Below are 22,424 nucleotides of genomic sequence, written 5' to 3'. Positions count from 1 at the left end.
GAAGGCATTTAAATTTGCACGAATATGCAATTACTTAATACAGAAAATGATTGAAAATGACGCACGGATTGAAATTATTTAAGCGACATTGTGACCAATTGTACATCGATTATGTTTATCTTAAATTGTTACTCTCAATACCTGATTCTGATTGAGTATGGAAAAACAAAGCATACATTTGCTTTACACACTCAAATACTTATTAGTCTGGGAACCTAGTCCAATGATTTCGCTTTCAACTTGAAAGTTCAAGTTACCTTTCCAAACCTTACCTTCTCGTTTACAAAGGAAACTGGAAAAAAATGTTCAAGAAAACCTTGGTTTTGACGGTACTCATATTGTTCCTATCAAACAGTGTCATTTCTGTAGCTGGTCTACCACGACCAGTCCAACAAAAAAAATTGGAAGGTCCATGCATACTTTACCAGGATACTCCACCATCTTACGAGTATCCAAAGCACCGTGACGATGATGACTATTCAATTCCGTGAGTGATGCATATTTTGGAACAATAAATTGTGCTATACCTTTATGTATATATGTAATTATGTTAAATATTTATACTATTGCACTTAGGAAGGGATGGATGATTGCTATTGGGGTCATCGTTTTCATAATATTTTTCATTTGTTTCATTTCTCTCGGCGTGTGTTTCTTCTTTGCGTGCTGCTGTTTTAAAGCATTCCGAAAGGAATCACAGACTCGAATTGTTTGTAAGTTTTTAATAAAAGATTCTCTAATCACACGTGATGCAAAGTTGTGTCCTTTCGTAGCCACTATTAACGAGTGGGGTCTAGACTTCACGTCACGTAATTTCGGATTAGACCATTTTAAGGGTTATGTACATATGTCTATGCAAATTATGTACACGACAGCATGACATGCTTAACGTGTATTTATATACTGCGGGATGGGCGTAACTCGTTTCGTAATTTGCGGATAGTCCCGACCTGCTGAAATTATAAGGAATAGTTTATCCAGTTAATAAAATAGATAACATTTCTATCAATTTAATTTACAGATGTCCAAGGGCCACCACCGGCAGGGTGGGAAAACCATGTTGATAAAAGTTCGCAACCACGACCAGAGAAATCCATGTATTAAATATGATTTCAGCAATGATAACACGATATCATTTGTTACAAGATATTTACATTATATGTTATCCATACTGTACAATATTTGGCCTACGTAGATCGTAAAAAAGGTCAACCCAACAATCCCATTAATATTCCGACGAATTTAGTAGACTTGTGGCAAATGAATGTGCATAAATATGTATGTTACATATTATATGTAAATGTAAAATATATGCATCGCACCTCACCAATCCCCATCTTTTCCGATAACGGTAAAATAAAATCATCAGTATTGTTATTTGTTTACTTACAATGTATTAAGTTTAATAATTGGATCTAGGTTATAACGATCTGCACATAGATCGGATATAAATCTAAATCACCCTGCATAATAATGCATATTTACAACAAGCACATACCTAACTTACAAACTCATCCCCTGTGGTATCTTCCCCTTAAAAGAAATCAACAACCTTCCCGTATATTTGATAATTATCATCACAACATTTAAAGCCGTCATTCTCTGAACTGATCCAAAGAACGCAATCTTCACACCGTCCGGTCTTAACGATTTGAGCACTTTTTTCTGACATGGAACTAATTTTTTGTTCTTCCACACCCCCACAGTTTTCACGTAGGATCGCGCCACATTGCCCGTGATGTTGCTAACCAGTACAAAAACGATCGTAAACAAGGCGGACACCATTATTCCTAACATTTTGCCGTACACGATGGGCAAAATATTATCCGCATTTGGCAAGGGGATAGAAAGAACGGCATAATTGTTGCACACACAAAGCAAAAATTGTATCGTCGTAGTTGTAGGCACAATATTTCGTTGCGTAACGTGGTTCGACATTTTCTGTAAGACTTGAAGGCAGCGAAGTGTGCATATCGCATTTTCTGGCATTCTTGCCATAGATGTCGTTAGTCTTGAAAACATGAATCCAGGTCTAAATACGTAATTAACGATAGATAAAAAACACCGAAATTACCGAATTTAATTATGAAATCATAGATATGTATGTTTTTACCTGATTTCTTTTAAGACGACAAGCATTTGACAAATCGGTAGAATCAGTAATAGCCCAATAGTTAACGCCATTCCAGCGCCAATTGAGTAAATCCACATGCTCAAAAATGTCAAGAAAACAAGGAAGAGCTGAGCTAGAAATCCACCCCGATTAAAATAGTCGACAAACATCGAAGAAATGTAGATGTTTAGGTGTGGCATCATAAATCCGTAAATAGGGAACAATATAACAGCAAGTAACGGAATAAAGTAAAGGGCGGCCCTGAACCAATGTTCGTAACCACAATTGAACGTCCCGGCTGTCTTAATTTTGCTTTTACAGTACGTTTCTGCAATAAGGATAAGCTGATTACTAAGGATTTTAATTGATTTTGTTTAATAATTATGTATGTAATCACCAGCGAATTTGTCATGGAACGAAAATGCCGAATTGTAATATTCCATGATTTTATTCTTCGAAAAAATAAGTTCTGCACAACACGCTATGCAGACAAAACTCGATATCAGAATTGCAACGAGGTGTATAATTGTCCGAAGAAATGCGAGTGGGTGGATTTCTCGGTAAGTGAGTGGAAATCTAATCAACATTAGGAAATTGTGAACTAGAAAAATCCCCACGTTAAAGTAAAACTTGGTCAATGATTTTTTCGGTGTTAAATATCTCGTACGCCCACCATGTTCCCATGGAAGGCAAGAATTAAGCGAGGTGAGTTTTAGAAGTTGTTTGACACATTGTTGTGCAGCTTCGGAAATCATTTTTTCTAAAGATTTAAATATGTACAAAATTCATTAATCTTGAATCCAGAAGTAATAGATACGAATTCCTGAGGGAACAATGTGACCGTAACAACGCCCTACTACTTTTGAACCCAGGGACATCCGGCGATTCTACTTATAATTTGTGTTAAAACAAAAACGGGTCGATTCAATGATGACTGTTCATGGATAACAATTAGTAACAATTAGTCTGACTTAGGAGTCTATGTATTGTAGAATGTAATGCTATATTATTAACCGCTCATTATTGCTAAATAGCAATATAAGCAATAGACTGTTGCTATGAAGCGTGGAATTCAAAAAGTATGGACATGAATATGTACTGTTTTCATTTTTTATGTACACGTACATGTACACGTATTCTAATAACTATGCACTTACGATTAGCTTACATGCATACATACACAGAATTAAAATATACCGAGTTATCCAATAAAAACAGCAAAATATGATAGAAGCCATAAATCGTAACTTAGGATTAATCGTTCGTAACTACAAAAATGGATCCTCTCCTCAGACATATTTATTATACCAAAGTATATCTTTCTCGAATCACTTTTAGACAAAGAGCAATAATGATACAAAATACATAAGAGTATTTTTGCTACTCCCAAATTGTAATTTTTAATATATTTTATGTCCGATTAAGATTGGACAACGTGGCAGAGAAAAGAAATACCCAGTATTGACATTGGCACCAATGGTACGTTTCCACATGCAATGTTCACTTAGGTCATGGAATTGCAATTTTCGCCAAATAGTCCAATTTTAGTGGCACAATCCCTTATCCAAGTACATAATCAACTAACTACAGATATTTTAAAAAAAGTTAAACTTTGTAAGCTGGATCCATGCATAACCTGTGATTTGTTCATGATTTAGTCATGATTTCGTTGGTTCATGAATGGTCTCAGCATATTAATCACCATAGCAATTATAAAATCAAAAAACTAAAAAAAAATCGGAGGAAAATTACTGCAGAAAAATTGTGGAGGAATGGGCGGATATATGTAGGTATGCATACCGCAACAACAAATTATTAACAAATCACGGACTATGAGTCCAGCTTTAATCGTTCTATTGTTCAGCTAATATTACTAACAATGCGATGGTGTAAAGTGTAACCCTCCGATTTGGTTGAAATTTTAAAATTATGTGGTCCAAATCAATACAACCAACGTTTCTTGAGGCAGTTTGTGCAATGGTCAGAATTTGGCAAAATATTCGAGCTCAAAGTTGAACAACTTTGCGATTCTAACCAATCGGAGGAAGAATCCCCCATTCCCTTTGAAGGCAAAAATTTCCAATTTTTCAACTATGACCGCAAATATATATTTTGACAAATTCCTACCGCCTCAAGAAACGTTGGCTGTATTTACTTGGACCACAAAATTTCTAAATTTCAACCAAATCGGAGGGTTACACTTCACACCATCGCATACTGTAAGTCTCAGTTCCTTGGAAAATTTTCTGAGAGGTTAGCTGGTTTTGGAAAGTACTTAACATAAAACAATCTGCTAGGAAACCTTTCAGATTTTTTTGGCTATTAAATAATATTGTCTGAAGAGTAGTTAGTTATCAGACCTGTAACGCATGATTTCTTATCCACCCAAAAATAAATACATAAACCGAAACATAAATATGCACAAAAATAAATATTGAGCTCTACCAACTCTTAAAATGTTGGAAATTCCCCTAATTTAACCCCTTAATTATTATCCAAACTAAAAAACACAACCCTAACTATACGGCACCTTCCCTTTAAACGAAATCCTCATCTTGCCCGTATACTTGATAATTGTCATGATGAGATTCAGCGTCGTCATTTTCTGAATTGTCGTAAAGAACGCAATCTTAACACCTTCCGGTCGTAACGATTTTAGCATTTGTTTCTCTAATTTCTCTAATTTTTCGTTCTTCCACGCACCCACAGTTTTAACGTAGGAACTCTTCACATCTCCCGTAATGTTGCTGACAATGATTAAGAAAATCATGAATAGGGTGGAAATCATGACTCCTAACAGTCTACCAAATATGATCGGCCACACGGTTTCCTTGTTGCGTTGGGGGACCGAAAGGGACACGTAATTGCAAAATACGCAGATCAATATTGACACTGTTGTCGTAGTTGGCACAAAATTGTTTTGCATCACAGCGTTGGATCCTTGTTGCAAGAGTTGGATGACACGAAGTGTATTCGTAACATTTCCAATTTTCCGAGCTGTCGACTTGGTTAGCTTTGATGATGAATTGGCAGGTCTACGTATAAATAAATATATTAAATACAGTTGAAATAATGTGGTGACAATTTTTTTTCTGACACTTGATATTTGGATTTAGTAATGATATGTTACTGAACGGTAAATAAAATTTTCACAGAAATTCTAAGTTGTGTATCACAAAGAGATTTACTCCAAGAATGTAGGCAAATTATTGACGCCGTTCGGTAACAAAATAGGTATCACGACAATTGTGCCCAGGTCGGTGACAATTTTATTACCATTATTTAAGCTCATGCTTGATTAATTTATATTTTTATTTGCATGAATGGATGGGGGTATTCATTACGAGTTCGCATGCTCGCATCGCAACATAATTTTGAAAAAAATGTGAACTAAATACTAGGTTTGGAGATGAACAAGTTCCAAAATTGATTTTTACACTATTTTTCTTCAAATTTGTGAAATTTCTCAACGTTGCTAACGATGTGAACTCGTCATGAATACCCTCAACGTTTATTAATCACCGTATTTCCTTTAGAACCACAATCATTTGACAAATTGGCGGAATTAGGACAAAAATTATTCCAAGGACCATAGCAATTCCCAGTGAATAGATCCATATATTTAAAATAGTTAGCAAAAGCAAGAGCAAAATTGGTCCCACGCCTCCAGAAATTATATATTCGATAAACACGGAAGATATAAAGATGTTTAAATATGGAAGTAGGAATGCAAAAGTGGGCAAAAATATGACAAAAATTAGTGATCCAGAGTAAAGAAACATTTTCATATAAATTTCAAATCCGCAGGCGAAAGCTCCTAATTTTTTGACGTGCGATTGACAGTATGTTTCTGAAAATTGAGATAATTGATCAATTATTTAATTACGAAATTTCTTAGGAGTTAATTTTTACTACATACCTGCAAATCCTTGATAATACTTAAAAGCTGCATTGTAGTATTCTATTATCGCATTCTTTGAAAATATTAGTTCCGCACAACATCCGATGGACAACAAAACTGCACACAGAACTCCAATAAAGTGAATAATTGCCCTAACAAAGGTTAAGGGGTGGTCTTCCCTTAAAGTGACGGGAAATCGTACAATCACAAATAAATTGTGCCCTAATAAAATCCCTGTATTGAAATAAAACTTGTTCATTGACGCCGTTGGCATTAAGAACTTGTTGAGGCTGCCGTATTCCCAGGGAAGCCAGGAATTCTGGGATGTCAATCTCAGAAACTTTCGGCTCAATTTTTGTGAAACTCTGGAAATCATTGTGCATATTTACTTTTGCCGTAAACTTGGAGCGATGTTCACTGGACAATGGAACACGATACAGATCCATATTTTTCAGACTTGTGAACATTTATGCAGTAATTTTCCAACACACGGGGAAGATTTGGCCTTGTACCTTGTTCAAAACATTTTATTTGACCTGACCTAAAACCATTAAAATTTGCATAATGACAATAACTACATGTTATGTGTTTAGATAATAATTACCGGATCTATCTATGTTTAAAATTACGTAGGCCTTGACGAAAAAAAATCCACCATGAATAATTGATCATGGCCATATTAACTAATTTTACAAATTTTAGATATATGTAACCCTATAATTTACTGGCTATTCCAAAATCACAATTACCAAAATTATCACATATTTATGAGCCGAGCTATTTTACATATTTACTTAAATGCCTGAAAAATCGGTTAACCCACTAAATAAATCGGATTAAACCAATTATAAATATTTTCTTTTTCGAAATCCTAATTCACCCCAACATTTTTCCTTCATACATAATTCTACATTTTTCTCTTCAAAGAAATTAGCAACCTTCCAGTATACTTGATAATTGCCATGACTAGGTTTAAGGTGCCCATGCGTCCGATAGACATGAAACACCCAATTTTTACGCCTTCCGGCCTTAACGATTTCAGCACTTTTTTACAATACGCACTCGTCCTTTGATTCTTCCAACTTCGCACGGTTTTCGAATAGGAGATCAAAACCTCTCCGGTAATGTTGAAAGCAACGATGAGAAGCAGGATCATGCCGGATGAGATCGATGCCCCTAATACTTTTCCAATTATTATGGAAACCACATTCTTCATATTTCTTACGGGGGAAGATATCACTGCATAATTACAACAGATGCAGATCCACATTAAACTCGTTACCGTTGTCGGGATAATGTTAAAACTTATAACGCGGTTGGATTCTTGTTGAAGGAGTTGGATGATTTTTAAGGTTTTTATCACATTTTCAGCAACTCGAGATGTAGGCTTGGTCAGCTTGGAAAATGCGTTTTGAGGTCTAGGTATAAAACATGAAGTTATTTTTTGGTGCTGAATAGTAAAGCGGAAGTATTTATTTTCTGATAAATAGAAAAAATATCTATATTGATGTTTATGGCAAAAATCGATTCTAATGAATTTTTCTGAAAAATATGTTTGCAATTGTTGACTCCAATTGCAAAAATATTTTTATCAGTCAAATTTCCTCATGGAAGGTGTTTTAACCTAAACTTGTCCATATTTGTAATTTTGAAAATGTTACTGTAAAATAAGTACTGGTACTTTTGAAAATCTCTAATAACTGAAAAGTTTTGAAATTTTTGAACTAAAACGATAAAAATTAAAAACCCATGAAAATTATTAATTACCTGATTTCCTTCACAACAAGAAGCATTTGACATATTGCTGGGATAAAGATGAAAATTAAATTTACGCCCATCAGACCCCCACACGTATAAATCCAGGCATGCGCTAGGGCCACCAACCAGGCGAACAATTTCCAGCAAACGCTGCCAACTTCAAAGTAATTCATAAATGCAGAGGTTATAAATAGGTTTAAGTGCGGGACCACCAATCCAAACAGGGGCAAAATGAAACAACCAACAATTAGAACCGCCTGGAAAAAGAGTTTCATCCAAGGTTCGAAACCGCAGTTGAAATTTCCATTCTTTATAACCGTATGTGTACAATAAGTATCTAAATAAATTTCAAAATCACAAATTTATTTTTCAAATTCCCGCCAAATTATGTATCTAACAAACCTGCAAATTTTTCATGATACAAAAACGCCACGTTATACTGTTGCATGATCTCATTGGCGGCGAATACAAATTCCCAGCAGCAAATTATCGCAACCATTACGGTAAAAAGGGCTCCTACGAGGTGAATTATTACTCTGACGAAGGTAAGTGGATGATTTTCTAGGGAACTTAATGGTAGTCTGGCTATCACGAATACGGTGTAGGATAAGAAAATTATGATATTTATGTAAAATGTCGTTAAACACTTTCGCCTAATTAAAAATCGCACTTCTCCCCGTTTTCTCCCATATTCCCAGGGAACGCAGGAAAACATGGAGGAAACCTTGAGAAGTTGAAGGGTCAGTTTTTGCGCCTTTTTGGAAATCATTTCCTTAAATTTTCAAGCTTTTACAAAATTGAAAATTAAATTTATATATCGACAACTGAGCACTTATATATTAGATTTGATTCACCGTTTGACCAAGGGCAGGCGATTGACGTCTGCAATATGCTGGTCGGAATTAAGAAGTCATATCGATTTATGCATGATAGGAAAAGTAGATTATTTTTGTAAAGTTCGCTGTTACCTTATCCATCCCGACATAATTTGAAGGGAAAATAATGTTATTATACTATTTTTACAATAAACATTTAGGAATAAGAGTTGAAGGAATCGATAATTTAGGAGTTTACCGTATGTATAGTAGTATGGAGAAAATATTTTATTTAGCGGGCATATCACGCTTTTAAGAAATGTACAGATTTAGGTAATTATGTTGGACTTAACTTGCTGATAATAAATATATGCGTATGTAAGTAGGAAAATATTTATTTTTCTGGTTATGAGCGATCTTAAATATTTATATACCTATGTATGTACATATATGTACCTATTTATTTGGCAAAACAATGGGCGTGTCCAACAATACTTGAGCATTTCGTGTTGGCCATGGTTTTAAGTAATGTTTTAAGTATAATGCTATTAGTGTGTTTGTAGCTTAAGTTAATTACTGTTGACCAACAGACCAATCAGTTACATACATAGATCAATAATTACGGGTTTACATATTACTATATATTTATGCATCTGTTATTCTTAAAATGTTAGCAAAAAAATAAGTTACCTGAGAATCGTTTCATTAGAAACACAGATGAAACTGTCAACTGTGTACCGTAAATTAAGTATATGACAGAGTATGTACATATGTATTTGTGTACGACGTCAACACCATGAACACTGATGCCATGCATTATAAGTATCACATAAATCAGAGTTACATATGTATGTTTTCAGCCTTACGTAAAGAATCATCCTTAACTATTTATTTATAGTACCACAAAAAATAATAAATTACACAACTTCAAGCTTATCCTTTAAAGGAAAAGCCAATCTTTATTAAAGGAATAATAAATATTCTTATGTTGCTTTTCGGCATTAAAGTAGCTTATTCATTCTTAAAAATCAATAAAATTACGTACAAGTCATGTAATTATGCAATTCAAAATCGTATCCAGTTAGTATTTTTCCTTCAAAAAAATTTTAAAAAACGGCAGAGCTAAGGCAGTTTGTAGTTCGCTCCTTGACAATTTGCGCCAATTTTATAATTTAACTGTGGCGCAAGTTACCAAGGAGTGAAGCGCAAACGCACCTTTACCAACTCGTCGGGGCGTAATCTTTATTAAACCGGCCAGCACTTGAGACAAGTCCGGAATTTAGCGTTTCGAAGATGGGATCTAAAACTCGCGCCGCGCCATCCACGCAGTCCAGCGGAGGTCGGATCATTTCGTCATAATATCCATGAGGATGCTCTTCCGTGACCCACCCCGTGTCAACCGCGCTCAGTAAAATCCCTATTTTTTTATACTCCCCGCCACAAGTTCGGACCAACATATTTAGCGCAGCTTTTGCGGCATTCGTGTGCGGATGTTTCCTGGTCTTGTAGCATTGAAAAAATTTACCCTCCATCGCAGACACAAGGACAATCCAACGCCAGCTAAAACATCAAATAGTTAGAGAAACACGTTTTTGCATTTTTGCGTTTTTTGGCACATATTTATTTACCACGTCTCAGTATCGGACCGTTTCATTAGCGGTGTCAACTTCTGCAACAGCAAATACGGCGCCATGTAATTTACCGCGGTTACTTCAACCATTTCAACAGTCTCAACTTTCCCTAATCTTAACGTCCAAGTATTTTCTCGCCGTAGGTCTAACTGCTGTCCGTCATCGTCCACTTGTCCCGGAGGAAAGTCTTGGACACACTTTTGTACATCGATACTGTATTTGTAGTCGTCGGGATGTACCAAGTTTGCGGATGGGTGGCGATTTTCGCTAACACAGATTTCATCATTACCACCCGATTTTGTCAGTGCAGAAAGTTGAGCATTTTGCAAAAACTGAGATCCGTTGTACGATTTGATGATCCCACTAACATCACAATTTGACAAATAGAGTGTTGATTCTCCTTCAATTAGTGACTTATAATACGCCGCTGGCCGTCTAATAGTTTGAGCTGCATTTTGAATTAGGATGTCCAATTTGGCGTAATTTTTAGTCACGTGTTCACAAAAATGAATCACATCCTGTAAAAAACGGAGGTCTAACTGATAAATATCCAATTTGGCGGCCCACTCGGAAAAGTCTGCTTCTTTTTGATACCGTTTAAGCGCATCGAGAGGAAATCGCGTCGTTAAGATGACACGATCGGCGCCTGCGCGTAGTAATTTCAATGCGATTTCATACCCAATCTTCACTCGGGCACCGGTTACCAAGGCAACCTTTCCGTTAAGAGGGGCAGTTTGGGATCGTTTTTTGAAATTAAAATCACCACATGGGACGCACATCCAAGAGTGAAAGGAGTGACGGTCGATCGGATTTAGCAATTTTTTGCAAATGTAGCAGAGATCATGCAAAAATTTGCTGCCATTATTTTTAGGCAGTGAAGTTTCAGTAATAAAGATTGGTTTAGAATTAGCACATTTTGTATCTGTAGTTCTCAGATGCTTTACTGCTACGTTGTTGTCCATGCGTTTTCTTTTTTCCGATCTTGGTTTCACTTTCACATTCTCATTTTGTGTATTCAACAAGGAAATTGCAACTTTTCGCATTCTTTGCAAAATAAGTAATATTTCACTTTCCTCTGTTGAATAAGATTCTAATGGAACGTTTAAGTATAGCGGTGGTAATTTCATGTTCAAAGTGTGCAAACATTTTGCAACTTTGTCAAATAAGTCGAGTCCATTTTGCAAATCTTTATTTGTGATATTGTTTTCTTTCAGGGTTAATTTGAGGGTAGGAATCTGTGAGATCTGGAGATTTTGCTCTTGTTTTCTGCTAAACTTGGTTCTCTTATCGGCCGAACACATTTTTAAGACGAGTAAAAAATTTGTTACAAAATATCAGTCTGTTTAACTCTGAAGTCTTTTGTTTTCTGCTGCTGGCTGACGGAATGAATTTTAGCTTATAAGCCTTGTATGAATTCATTATTCATACGTGGAAAACTAAACCTGAACTTCCAACAAAAACGTTTTTATGTAGTAACCTTCGCGAATAAAGATGCACTGTACATACATAAACAATATCATCTGTTATCATAACAGTGTATACAAAATACGTGCTAAGTATTGCGAACACCAATGTGGCCAAACTTACTCAGAAAATTGCATCAGCAAAAAACAAGTATGTAAGCGACATGATGCATGTAAATCGATAGTCGCAAAGGATATGAATGTATGTATACCCACTGCTTTACGCATACATGTACAGAGTACGAGAGAACTGCAAAAATACAGAGGTGTGATAAGAGACTGGATGAGATAACGTTGCAAAATTATCTTAAATCTAAACGTTCTATGCGTTTATGATGTGTGTAATAAAAAAAAATGGAATTTTAAATTATTTGCTTTCATTGCAATTTGCGCTACAGGTCCGAGAATGTTCCAGATCATAGTCGATTAATGCAAACCCAAAGTAAGAGTATGTAATTAAGGAGTAGAAGGTCACTACTTGTCGGGCCCCGATTTCGATCTCCTTTGGATATGTTGCAGCACTACATGAGTGTAGAAAAAGTGAAGGAGGGTTAGACTCCATGAGCCCATTTACGCCCGCCACACCCCCTCAAAGGCGCCCAAACCCCCAGAGTTGCCGCACTAAATTCATCGCCAAAAATCGAGTTTTGGTCAGATTTTCAAAAAATTTACATTTTTGTGATCCCAGATAGTTGCTTTATCATATCCAATAGCAAACTCAATTTTTTTGAAATTTCGAATTTTTTCAATACATACCCTTGGTCAGAAAATCTTCGAAAATATTGAAAATTTCAAAAAAATTGAGTTTGCTATTGGATATGATAGAGCAACTATCTGGGATCACAAAAATGTAAACTTTTTGAAAATCTGACCAAAACTCGATTTTTGGCGATGATTTTAGTGCGGCAACTCTGGGGGTTTGGGCGCCTTTGAGGGGGTGTGGCGGGCGTAAATGGGCTCATGGAGTCTAACCCTCCTTCACTTTTTCTACACTCATGTAGTGCTACAACATATCCAAAGGAGATCGAAATCGGGGCCCGACAAGTAGTGACCTTCTACTCCTAAGTGCATATAAGATGAAAATATCTACTACTCGAGTTTTTCTAAACGGTTTTGATTTCAAGAAACGTCTTCCGTGTTGAATTGGGATTTTTATTATTTAAATATATACTGCATCATTCTCCTTGTTTTTTAAGAGTTGTAAAGAATATGCATAATGTGCAGATGAGTAACTGTATCTAGGGATTAAGTTATAATTGAAATTTTTAAGCCCTGGATTTAATTCTCGTGTATATTTCATGATTTCATTGTATCATAGTGATCATCATGATTATGATTATCGGCTAAATTTTAAACTTTCTGATTTTGGCACATTATTCTTTAAACGTGAAAAAATTAGCATGCATGTTGTGTTTAAACATTTGTTAATTATTTGTTGCTTAAGATCGAATCTTAGAAACTAGCAGTGACACATGCAGTATTTTTATTCCTTGTATTTTATTGTGCAAATGAGGTACGTATAATTTCAAAATCTTTTTCAAAATATTTTATGCCCACAAATTTGGATTGTTCAAATAAATTATAGGCGCATGTAAATAAATCATATATTACACCCGGTAAGAAAATGTGGTGGCAGAATTTGACCCACTAACGGTAACTGAGCCAAATTCAACGCCCTATTGTACTTGCTCTCCAACAACGTCACGTTATCATATTTTTCCTCCAAACCCTTCCTCGCAAGGATCCCAACTTCGCGAATCGTATTGACTGGTGGCGATCCAGCATGGAGGCTGTACATTTCGCACGTTGCGAATAAAAAGCTCTCCATTTCTGCACCACCCGTACTCATCGTGTAGCCCAACAAGAGTAGGCTGGACCTCTCGTAATTGGCGTTGGGTCTGATATCTAAGTAAATACATATTTAAATTACTCCATTATTTTTTTTCTTGTACATTTACAAATAATATTTGCATTTCATTGACGATATTCAATCCAATGTTTGCAACTCTGTCCATGTAAACGCCGTAAACTTAAGACTACCAAGTCTAATTAATTACTTTCTAAAAGTTTACAAAGTAACTTTCCAAAACCCACAGGATTACAAACATCCAAGTGGATTTCATCATAATAAAACTTACCAAAAAGTCTCTTCCTGGAAACCCATCGACCACTACTGAACTCCAAACTTGTCGTATTCACTGTGATGTCTTTCGTCACAACGGGATCAAAACTGAAGGTTCGAAAGGTCGCGGAAAGGTCGAGGCTACGGCCGTCGCCTCCAACAGAATTGACATTTAGGTCCCCACAAGTGATCTGGACGTCTGAATGATATCGGATCAAGGACCAGTTGCCATTCAGCTGATTTAAAAAAATTGCAAAATGAACTGATTTTCACTGTCATTTATGCACGTACTTCATACAAGTCACACTTACCTGTACTGTGTTCCAACAGCAATACACTGGAGTGTTATAGCAGTAATACTCATAATAACCGGATGGCATGTTGACACTGTCGGCGAAAGTGGGTGTGGCACTCCAGAGTAAAATAAATCCCATGAAAGCTTGAAGAAAATAAGTTGGCGTCGTCATGATTAAGGATTATTTTTTCGCTTAAGGTTTAGAAACTGAAGTTGTCGTTGGAACTAATAATTGTGATATTGTGATATGGTGAGAAGTCCTTTATATACATTAATCTGGGATCAATTGTGCAATACACACTCTGTAATTAACGTAGATACTCAGCAGACGCAGGATGTGCACGAGTCTGATAATAACGTCAAATGAGCAATTGATACTTGATAAGCAGTGATGCATTGTTTGAGACGATGTACGCAAATATCAACGTACTTGATAAGCATTGAGGTGGATGGGTGTAAAGCGAATGGCTTCCTTAAAATTGATTTGTTCTTCAGTAAATGATGTCAATATATATTTTGCCGTATGAACTAGGTACAAATACAATATCGGAGAGTGTCAGATAAACGTGCAGGAATTTAAGGGATGTGACGTCCATTGCGCAGTATGCAATTTGTTTTGAAATTATATATGTATATGTCGAATTACAAATTTGTGCATCAAATGGATATAACAAGCTTGTTAAAAATGTTTATTAGAAAAAGGGTCATAAATACATATGTGCATAGATCACATCGAGTATCGCTAATAGACGGGCGTATTATTTATAAAATAATTCCGATCTTCATAAAGTCTTTTTGTATGCTCATTTTCAGCATCTGCCTTCGGTCCACCGATAATAAAAATTTCGAAACAAAATATTCACTGGCTTAAAAAATTGCAGCTGTATTTGCCTCGTGTTGGCGTGGAAAAATCGATCAGTTCGAATTAAATTTTCACCCTTTATGTCTTATGCACTCTGCATCGTCGAATTGTACAATTTTGTGTGCAGACATAAATAATAATAGGACAAATTCTTATCTTGAGATAGCTCAGGAGAGAAGCTGCTGTTGAAGAAATGAGGAAGGAAAAACATTTTCAGAAAGCTTATTAAATTTTACATTCCAGAGTTCCAAAAAGATGTCTCTCAATGTACATTTGGAAGAGATACAACTTTCATGAAAGTGAGAGTAAATGTGAGACGATGAGATGCACCCTATCTCATGTCATGACCAGACGATGAGTCAGTCTGCATCGTCTTCAGTTGCTCTCTAATCTCATGCAAAGTCAGATCACTGCGTGCAGCGTCCTATCAGTTATGTCACATTTTTTTCATGTAACTCCAAACCGGCATTGTCAAGTTTTGAAACCTTTCAAATTTTGTGACCATTTAACAAACATTCTCACAAATTGTTTACCAGCATCTGCATAACTTTTAATTTAATTAATCTTGTTATAATTTTACATATCTGGTTGTGTTAAGTGCCATTTATGTGTTTGGATAAAATATATTCATTTTTGGAATTACAATTTTATGACAGTGAAAGTGTGACAATTTATTGAAAATTGGGAGCGATACGTATCTGATAAATATATTTACAGTCTAATTATCGTCGGATTGTTAAATATTGAGTTCCCTTGTGAAAACAGAAAACCTTAGGTTCTTACAAAATGCGGGCAATTAGTTGGATTTTTATCTCCATGGTGGGATTGCTTCTCATATCCGGATTGACTAAAACAGGTCAGATTTGAATTTCATTAAATATATGAAGGTGAAAGTCGGAGTAGATTACATATACAATAATTTTGAAAATTGATCATTACTTATTTACATACGTGTCTATGTAATTTAAAATTTTACTCCGTACGTTACAAGTTGCACACAAACCTTGAACTTTACCCCAAATTTAGCCAATTTGACAGTATGCAATATTCCCATCTCAATAATAGAATCATATCATGAATAATATTGACATTTTCAAGGTGTACAAAATATTCCCACTCATAAATAAATAAACAAATTCATGCCTAGAGTTTCGTTTAACTGATTTTATTTCTTACTCAAAATCTAGTTTAAATTTCAAATTTGCTTCTTCACGTGTCAAGTTGAGTCAAGTTCTGTTCACTTTCATCGTTAGGCTAACCAAGACTCACACGTACTTATTGTGCATTTGGGCCCTCCATAAATAAATAAGTAAGCATGGCTCACTCGAAACAAATTGTATGCAACAAAGTCACTGAGAATAATTTTACTTCTTCCTTTACATGGACCTACACACTTCAAATTTTATTTTACCTGCACCTGTGTGGCTGTTCATGTCTGACAGCTTCCACACGTTATAGGGCAGTATTTTATGCATTTTGTGAGATGCGTGCCTCCAGCAAGTTAAGTAGACCATCTTTAGTTTGGTCTAGTTTGGGTTTAAATTGTTGCTAAGTTATGCATTTGTTCCAAGCCAGGGCTCCAAACACGATGTTCAATTCGAATTATATGAGGGGAAAAGAATTGGAATATTGTATCAGGAAGCCTTTTTCATTGCTGAAAGCCCCTCGGGAATGAAATTTACTTATTTTTGTCTCATTTTGGAAACACATTTGGTTTTAAGCATAGACAAAATATGCCGATTTGTGACCAGAAAACACGACGTTACTGAACCATGTCGAAAATATTACAACCTGCTCGTTACACAAGTTTATATGTTACGATCTTTCGTTTTACTACTCATTGTTGCTCACAAGCATGCAAGTGAAAAGTAGATGTGTTTATGTACATAAGTATTTGACTATTCATGTACGGACATAAGTACATATGTAGAAAATGAGCAGTGGAAAGAGATCAAGATTACGACGGATGAAAGGAATTGTTAAAAACATACCATGTTTTCATTCCTCGGGCAGAATGGCTGGATATGGGATGAAGAATCTCATAAAATCATTTAAAATCAGTCCAAATCAAGTCCCCAAATTCAATAAAGTTTGACTTGGAGAAGTACATGTACAAATTATATTGAAATGTCAAAATGGGATGTGAATTGATTTAAGGTATATGTACATATGCACTGTATTTAATTAATGAGCATAAATGGGCATACATAATTTTACAGCCAGTTACTTATTGATTTACGATGGATAACTTCACTTATCGATTTCATTTCCAATTTTACTTAAACCCTGTGAAATTGATGGAGTTGATGAACATACGATGACAGTGCAGTGTTACAATTTCTCTTGTATGCTGCATCACATGGGATATTTTTTATGCTGGCCAAATTTCAATATGAATTTACATAGGTATAGCGATTAAGTACGTCTATGTACTTTCAAGTATGTACATATTGCCCTTATAATTATTGATTGATTAACTTTTGAGATACTTTACTAAGGAAATCTTATAAATTATACATATTATTATTTGAAGAAAGTCAAATTATAGTCAAATTATGGAAGAATGATATTCGATTCTTTTTGTGTGCTATTTGTATATTATATTGATAACCATTTCTTCCACAATCTTAATAAAGCTGCTACATAGTTCTAAGAAATTATAATTAAACATTTTTAAAAAATTCAAGGAATGGCCAAAGTAATCGCCATAATGACAAAGTAGTTAATAATTAAAATTTCTCGAGTCGATGAACGATCATTCATGGAGTTCATGCCGATAAATGAGCATACTGGGATTGTGGCTGGACTGAATCGGGGTTAAATGTCAAAGTCAAAAACATCTCTGGCTCGGCAACCACATCAATCGTTGTTCACATTTTTACGTGTTTTCAACAAATTATTACCAAACAGACAGACAGCGGAGGAGATAGAGCAAAAAGCCGGCTCCCATGATGAAATGAATTCATTGCAGTTGAGAAATATGTATATCAGGGGTCATATTGTCGTTAGGGTCCTGTTTTATTGTATATAAAAGTCTGATGTGTGTATGTAGAAGCACTTTAGGAATTTTGTTGTCATACTTAGGGTGCAGTAATATCCGTCTAACTGGATAGGTCACGAACGTCCAGAAAATAATAATAAGACACTTAGAGTTTGATGGATGCATGTAAATTCACACATATAGGGATGCATACTTATACAATGGTTTTCATTACATATGTACACTAAATATGTAAATGCGACCAGCTACTTCACAAGTGCAGTGGTCTTCGTGTCATTTGCTGCTTGAGGGTGATGTTGTTGATCTGAAATGACATGGGAATAAAAGAAATCGGATGTCACGCAGCTTAAAATACTTGTTTGTTACAGGGGGCATGTTTGCATGAAATAGGCAAGATTTAAAAAAATGGGACACATTACAAGTTCACGCTCAAATACGAGTACATACATAGGAGAAAAATCACTATATAAATCTTTCTGGAGAAAGTAAGGTGTTGATTATGTGCATGAACATGCAGTATAAGAGAACATAAAGCATGTGATTAATTTTCTGGAAATTTGACCCCTAACCCGTTGGTGTGACCTATATATATGCCCCTTGTTTGCATATGATTAACACGGGAGGAATAGAATGCCTTGACATTTACTCCATCTCAAATCGATCACACGCTTTTTGCAGAGTCCCTTAGCACTAAAATTGTGCAACATCTATTACTTATGTACATAACTGTGTGCAATATTATTTATGTATGACATTCAATGTTTTCTTGATAACTATAATTTACCGGATGCTGGAGAAATACGGAGAGAAATGATCTATGTAGCTATAAATATATACATATTAAAGTACCTCTCATCCCCTAATTCCATTCTACTTTATGTTACCCACAAACAAAACCTGGACACATAATGGTCATCCTTGACTCTCTAAACGGCTGAACGAATCATTAATATTTCCCCTCCATTTGTAATTCAATTTCAAGACAAACTCTCCAGAAATCCATTTCTCGTACATTTCCAAATATGGTGATGACTTGATAAGTAATTACATAAAAACAAACTGAAAACTCCTCATAATTTATGTTGGTCATTCCAAGCACCCCTTAAACTGTCCCTTGAGCCTCACTATTTATGAAGTCCACTTTTTCCACAACTTTGTATAAACCTCCAGAGAAACAAAAAATAACTTTTCTAATAAAAACCTCCATTAATATTTTCTTCAAAGAAATACAGAAAAAGTTGTAATGTTATTTTAAGTTTTGGTGACAAAAGCATCCTTTTTCCTTTACCACACCACGAGAGTTTTTGGACACTCTGTGAAGCATAAAATTTATGATGACACTACAACAACTACCACAAATCCAGTAAACCATACAGCAGAGTAATTTCTTATTGTGGAGAAAAATCTCACAAAAATAGCTTAGCGAGTCTCTTCATAATGGTTCGTTTCACGCTGAGGGATTCACTATCAGTTCGGATTAAGAGTGAATATTGTATCCAGTGTCATTTGTTCTCTTCTTGTGTGTAAATTGGACAGTGGACAAATGTAGTGAGTGAGCTAGAGGCAGACAGAGATATGTTTGTGTGTGCGATGATAAGAAAAATTGGTAAAGTACACCGAACTGACCACGAGGCAGGAGGACAACTTATTTCGTTATGCCATAAATCTCTGGATAAGAAAGAGCAGCAAATGTCGCAGTTATCACGTCGTTATAAACACAGAATTTTTTGGAAGAAGAAGCCTTTTTTGCTGGTGTTGTGTGTGATTGAGTTATTGTCGATAGGATTGAATTTCAATATCTTAAAAATATTTGGATGTTTGAGTAATGTCTGCTTCTGTGCTAATGCAAATTTTTATCTAAATATTTATGCTGGCTAAATTTGATGTTTTTCATAAAATTCAGTCTTAAAATGTAGTCTATTGCATAATGATTTTGTTTGATATTTTTCGAATTTAGTGAGTCTAAATTTCCTATCTATTTTCTGCAAATTTATTTAAGCAATGGATAAAATTTTTCACAAAATAAACATCGAATCTCTAAGAATTTAATTAACATGGATATAAGAAGTCCTTGTACTAGCGATTTCTTACTATCACGAGTTACAGCCTAAATTGATAATGCATGGCTTCCCGGATAAGCCTTATTCTTATCAGACTGACTTTACGGGAATGAAATAAAGGTTTTGCACATCTATCATCATCATCATTAAGATTTATTCGCAATTCTAAATTTTCCGCTAATTGCAAGCACTTACCTATTTCTAACAAGTGGTGATGATCTCCATGTGTAATCATTAAGAGCATCATTAGTCTTTTGATGATTGCTTTCCTGTGATTAAGAGGAGATTGAACTTGACATAATTGAGCGAATTCTTCTTGGCAGAAAAAAGCGTAATTGAGTAGTTTCAAGATAAACATACATAATAGTGAGCTTTATCATTAACTGAATAGAAATCTTACACAAAAATGTGCGTAAACTTATAAAAACCAAGTAAACCTTTTAATTACACGCACATATTTTTCTCCAAATTCACATATGTCTCTTTATATCTAAATTGACGTCAAGTTTGTGGCCAATTTATTAGGATATATACTAATCGATAAAATTCAGGGTTGCTGTAATTAATTCCAGAAAAAATTAGCGAATACCATCTGCCCATCAAACTTTCGGCCGTGTCTGTCCTGGGTACATATGGTTTTGGTCATAAAATTCTCCAAATTCTTATCACGTCTCGTATCGTGTTATAATTTGCACAGCTAGCGAAAATAATAACACACATTTTTGCACTCATATCCACAAATTTTAAAACTCCAACCACTGAAAAATTCGCCAGGTGTCTGTTAATGTTAAATAAGATTTTGCACTTCTTATTTTTGCGGATTACTTATACGCCTAAAATAAAAAAAATAGCTGATCATATCTAAAGCATGATATCAAATACTAATGAGAGATCCAATTTTATGGCCAATGTGCTAATCAATACTTGGATATCTTCCAATCGAGATGTTATCAAACTCTCAAGCATAGTGAGGAAAAATTCACAAATTTATTTTCAAATTTTTGCAGCCAAATTGTACATAGTTGTCAAAACTATGCTGATATTGGGTCTAAATTTAATTTTACAGTCTATTGTCTCTCTGATCAGAACTGTCCTCCCATTTATAATTTATTACCTAATTGGTTCTACATGTATCCATTCAAGTGAGATAATAAAGTATGTCCAATCTAAAGTATACAGAAATTGAGTGCAGGTTATTTATTGAGTGCAGGTTATTTATGAAGTCGTCCCACCAACTTATTTACTTTAACCATCGTAGAAAAATCCACTTTGCCAAACATATTGCAAATCAGCCCATCCTATTATCAGATTAATTAATTGCGAGACTGCTGGACTCTCTATTACATACTTTTTTTACAATATGCAACTAGTGTCCTATACATACATTCAGAGATTTTGCAATTTGCAAGCATGTTTTTCGCACATGCTACGATAAACCACACACTCATCCATCTTCTCCATCCATTCATTTGATCCTTGTTCAATTAATTTGCAACTTTTTGTAATCGTCTTTTACGATCAGACCCCGTCACGCGAGCTCCATCACGGATTTATGAGACAGCGAGCGAATAATCTTCAATCAAAGCGTGATCATCACAGTTTGCGGTGATCAACAACAATAACAGGGTGGTTACTTGGCGGTGTTGGGGTGTTGGGCAAACGTGTTAATTACATCCTTGGATGTGCACGGTTAATTGCTTTCTGTAACGATTTTGCGATTTTTTATGAAATTTTATATAAAAATTGCTCTCTTAGATAAATGTTTGATGGAGTTAATCAATTCGTCAGTGTCAAACGGAAATTATCTTAAACACAAACTTGGTCAATCATGCAAACTTTAACCGAATTATGTATGAAACATACATAATTTAGTGGACAAATTGTATTTTTTACATAAAATAAAACAGAAATTTCATTTAAACGAAAATAAATTGCAAACTTTTCGCAAAGTAATACATTTTAGAGATTCAGCAATTTTTTATAGATATATGCATTAAGCTAGATTTAATGTATTCTATATATTTTATGGTTCCTTAACGAAACGTGATCTGCAACCAAATACATTTGGCTGAATTGCACGTTTTCCTCAGGATTTAGTAAGCTGCATACTAAAAACAATGAGTGTAAAGTGTCCATAATAAATGTGCATCTTAAACCAAAATGGAAATTTCCAATTGAAAATTTGAAAACAGTTAAATCAGAAACCAATGTTCATAATATGGACGAAGTTTCGTGACGGGTGCCATCGACCTTCAAGCAATTTGCAAATAAATGACTTTTCATTCAAAGAAATGTAATTAGAAATTATTGTCCGTTTTTTGTTATGAATGAAACATTACAAGAATTGCTGCCTGTCGGTGAGTTGCTGGTAAAGAAGTAGCAAACCAATAACGTATTCATTGG

At 35.0% G+C, this 22,424-nt stretch overlaps 3 protein-coding genes across 3 annotated transcripts in view; 1 reads left to right on the top strand and 2 right to left on the bottom strand.

The window, feature by feature from the left end:
• Window positions 1–9,436: 9,436 nt before the first annotated feature.
• LOC110849662 lies at window positions 9,437–11,792 on the bottom strand. The gene is made up of 2 exons (XM_022097096.2): window positions 10,216–11,792; window positions 9,437–10,147 (listed from the first exon to the last, which is right to left on the bottom strand). Exons 1-2 carry the CDS (start codon window positions 11,517–11,519, stop codon window positions 9,805–9,807), a joined length of 1,647 nt encoding a protein of 548 aa, XP_021952788.1. The 5' UTR covers window positions 11,520–11,792; the 3' UTR covers window positions 9,437–9,804.
• A 1,334-nt stretch (window positions 11,793–13,126) lies between these two features.
• Window positions 13,127–14,371, bottom strand: LOC110849751. The gene is made up of 3 exons (XM_022097192.2): window positions 14,115–14,371; window positions 13,820–14,039; window positions 13,127–13,586 (listed from the first exon to the last, which is right to left on the bottom strand). Exons 1-3 carry the CDS (start codon window positions 14,268–14,270, stop codon window positions 13,282–13,284), a joined length of 681 nt encoding a protein of 226 aa, XP_021952884.1. The 5' UTR covers window positions 14,271–14,371; the 3' UTR covers window positions 13,127–13,281.
• A 991-nt stretch (window positions 14,372–15,362) lies between these two features.
• Window positions 15,363–22,424, top strand: part of LOC110850579 (receptor-type tyrosine-protein phosphatase F) — a 90,212-nt gene continuing 83,150 nt past the window's right edge. Inside the window, exon 1 of the mRNA XM_035851771.1 lies at window positions 15,363–15,816. Coding sequence (XP_035707664.1) covers window positions 15,747–15,816 — 70 coding nt within the window. The 5' untranslated portion in view covers window positions 15,363–15,746. The remainder of the gene's footprint in view (window positions 15,817–22,424) is intronic.

The sequence above is a fragment of the Folsomia candida genome, unplaced genomic scaffold (genome assembly GCF_002217175.1).
Source record: "Folsomia candida strain VU population unplaced genomic scaffold, ASM221717v1 Fcan01_Sc005, whole genome shotgun sequence".
Taxonomy (NCBI): Eukaryota; Metazoa; Arthropoda; class Collembola; order Entomobryomorpha; family Isotomidae; genus Folsomia; species Folsomia candida.
Note: the sequence above shows the minus strand (reverse complement) of the source record. Positions and strands in the feature narration are given on the sequence as shown.

Excerpts from the sequence above, each read along its gene's own strand:
- LOC110849662 (XM_022097096.2), bottom strand. The coding sequence starts at position 11,519 with ATGTGTTCGGCCGATAAGAGAACCAAGTTTAGCAGAAAACAAGAGCAA. Across the intron at positions 10,148-10,215 it reads CGGTCCGATACTGAGACGTG|CTGGCGTTGGATTGTCCTTG; the intron begins GTAAATAAATAT and ends TTGATGTTTTAG.
- LOC110849751 (XM_022097192.2), bottom strand. The coding sequence starts at position 14,270 with ATGACGACGCCAACTTATTTTCTTCAAGCTTTCATGGGATTTATTTTA. Across the intron at positions 14,040-14,114 it reads GCTGTTGGAACACAGTACAG|CTGAATGGCAACTGGTCCTT; the intron begins GTAAGTGTGACT and ends TTTTTAAATCAG. Across the intron at positions 13,587-13,819 it reads TTCCAGGAAGAGACTTTTTG|ATATCAGACCCAACGCCAAT; the intron begins GTAAGTTTTATT and ends GTATTTACTTAG.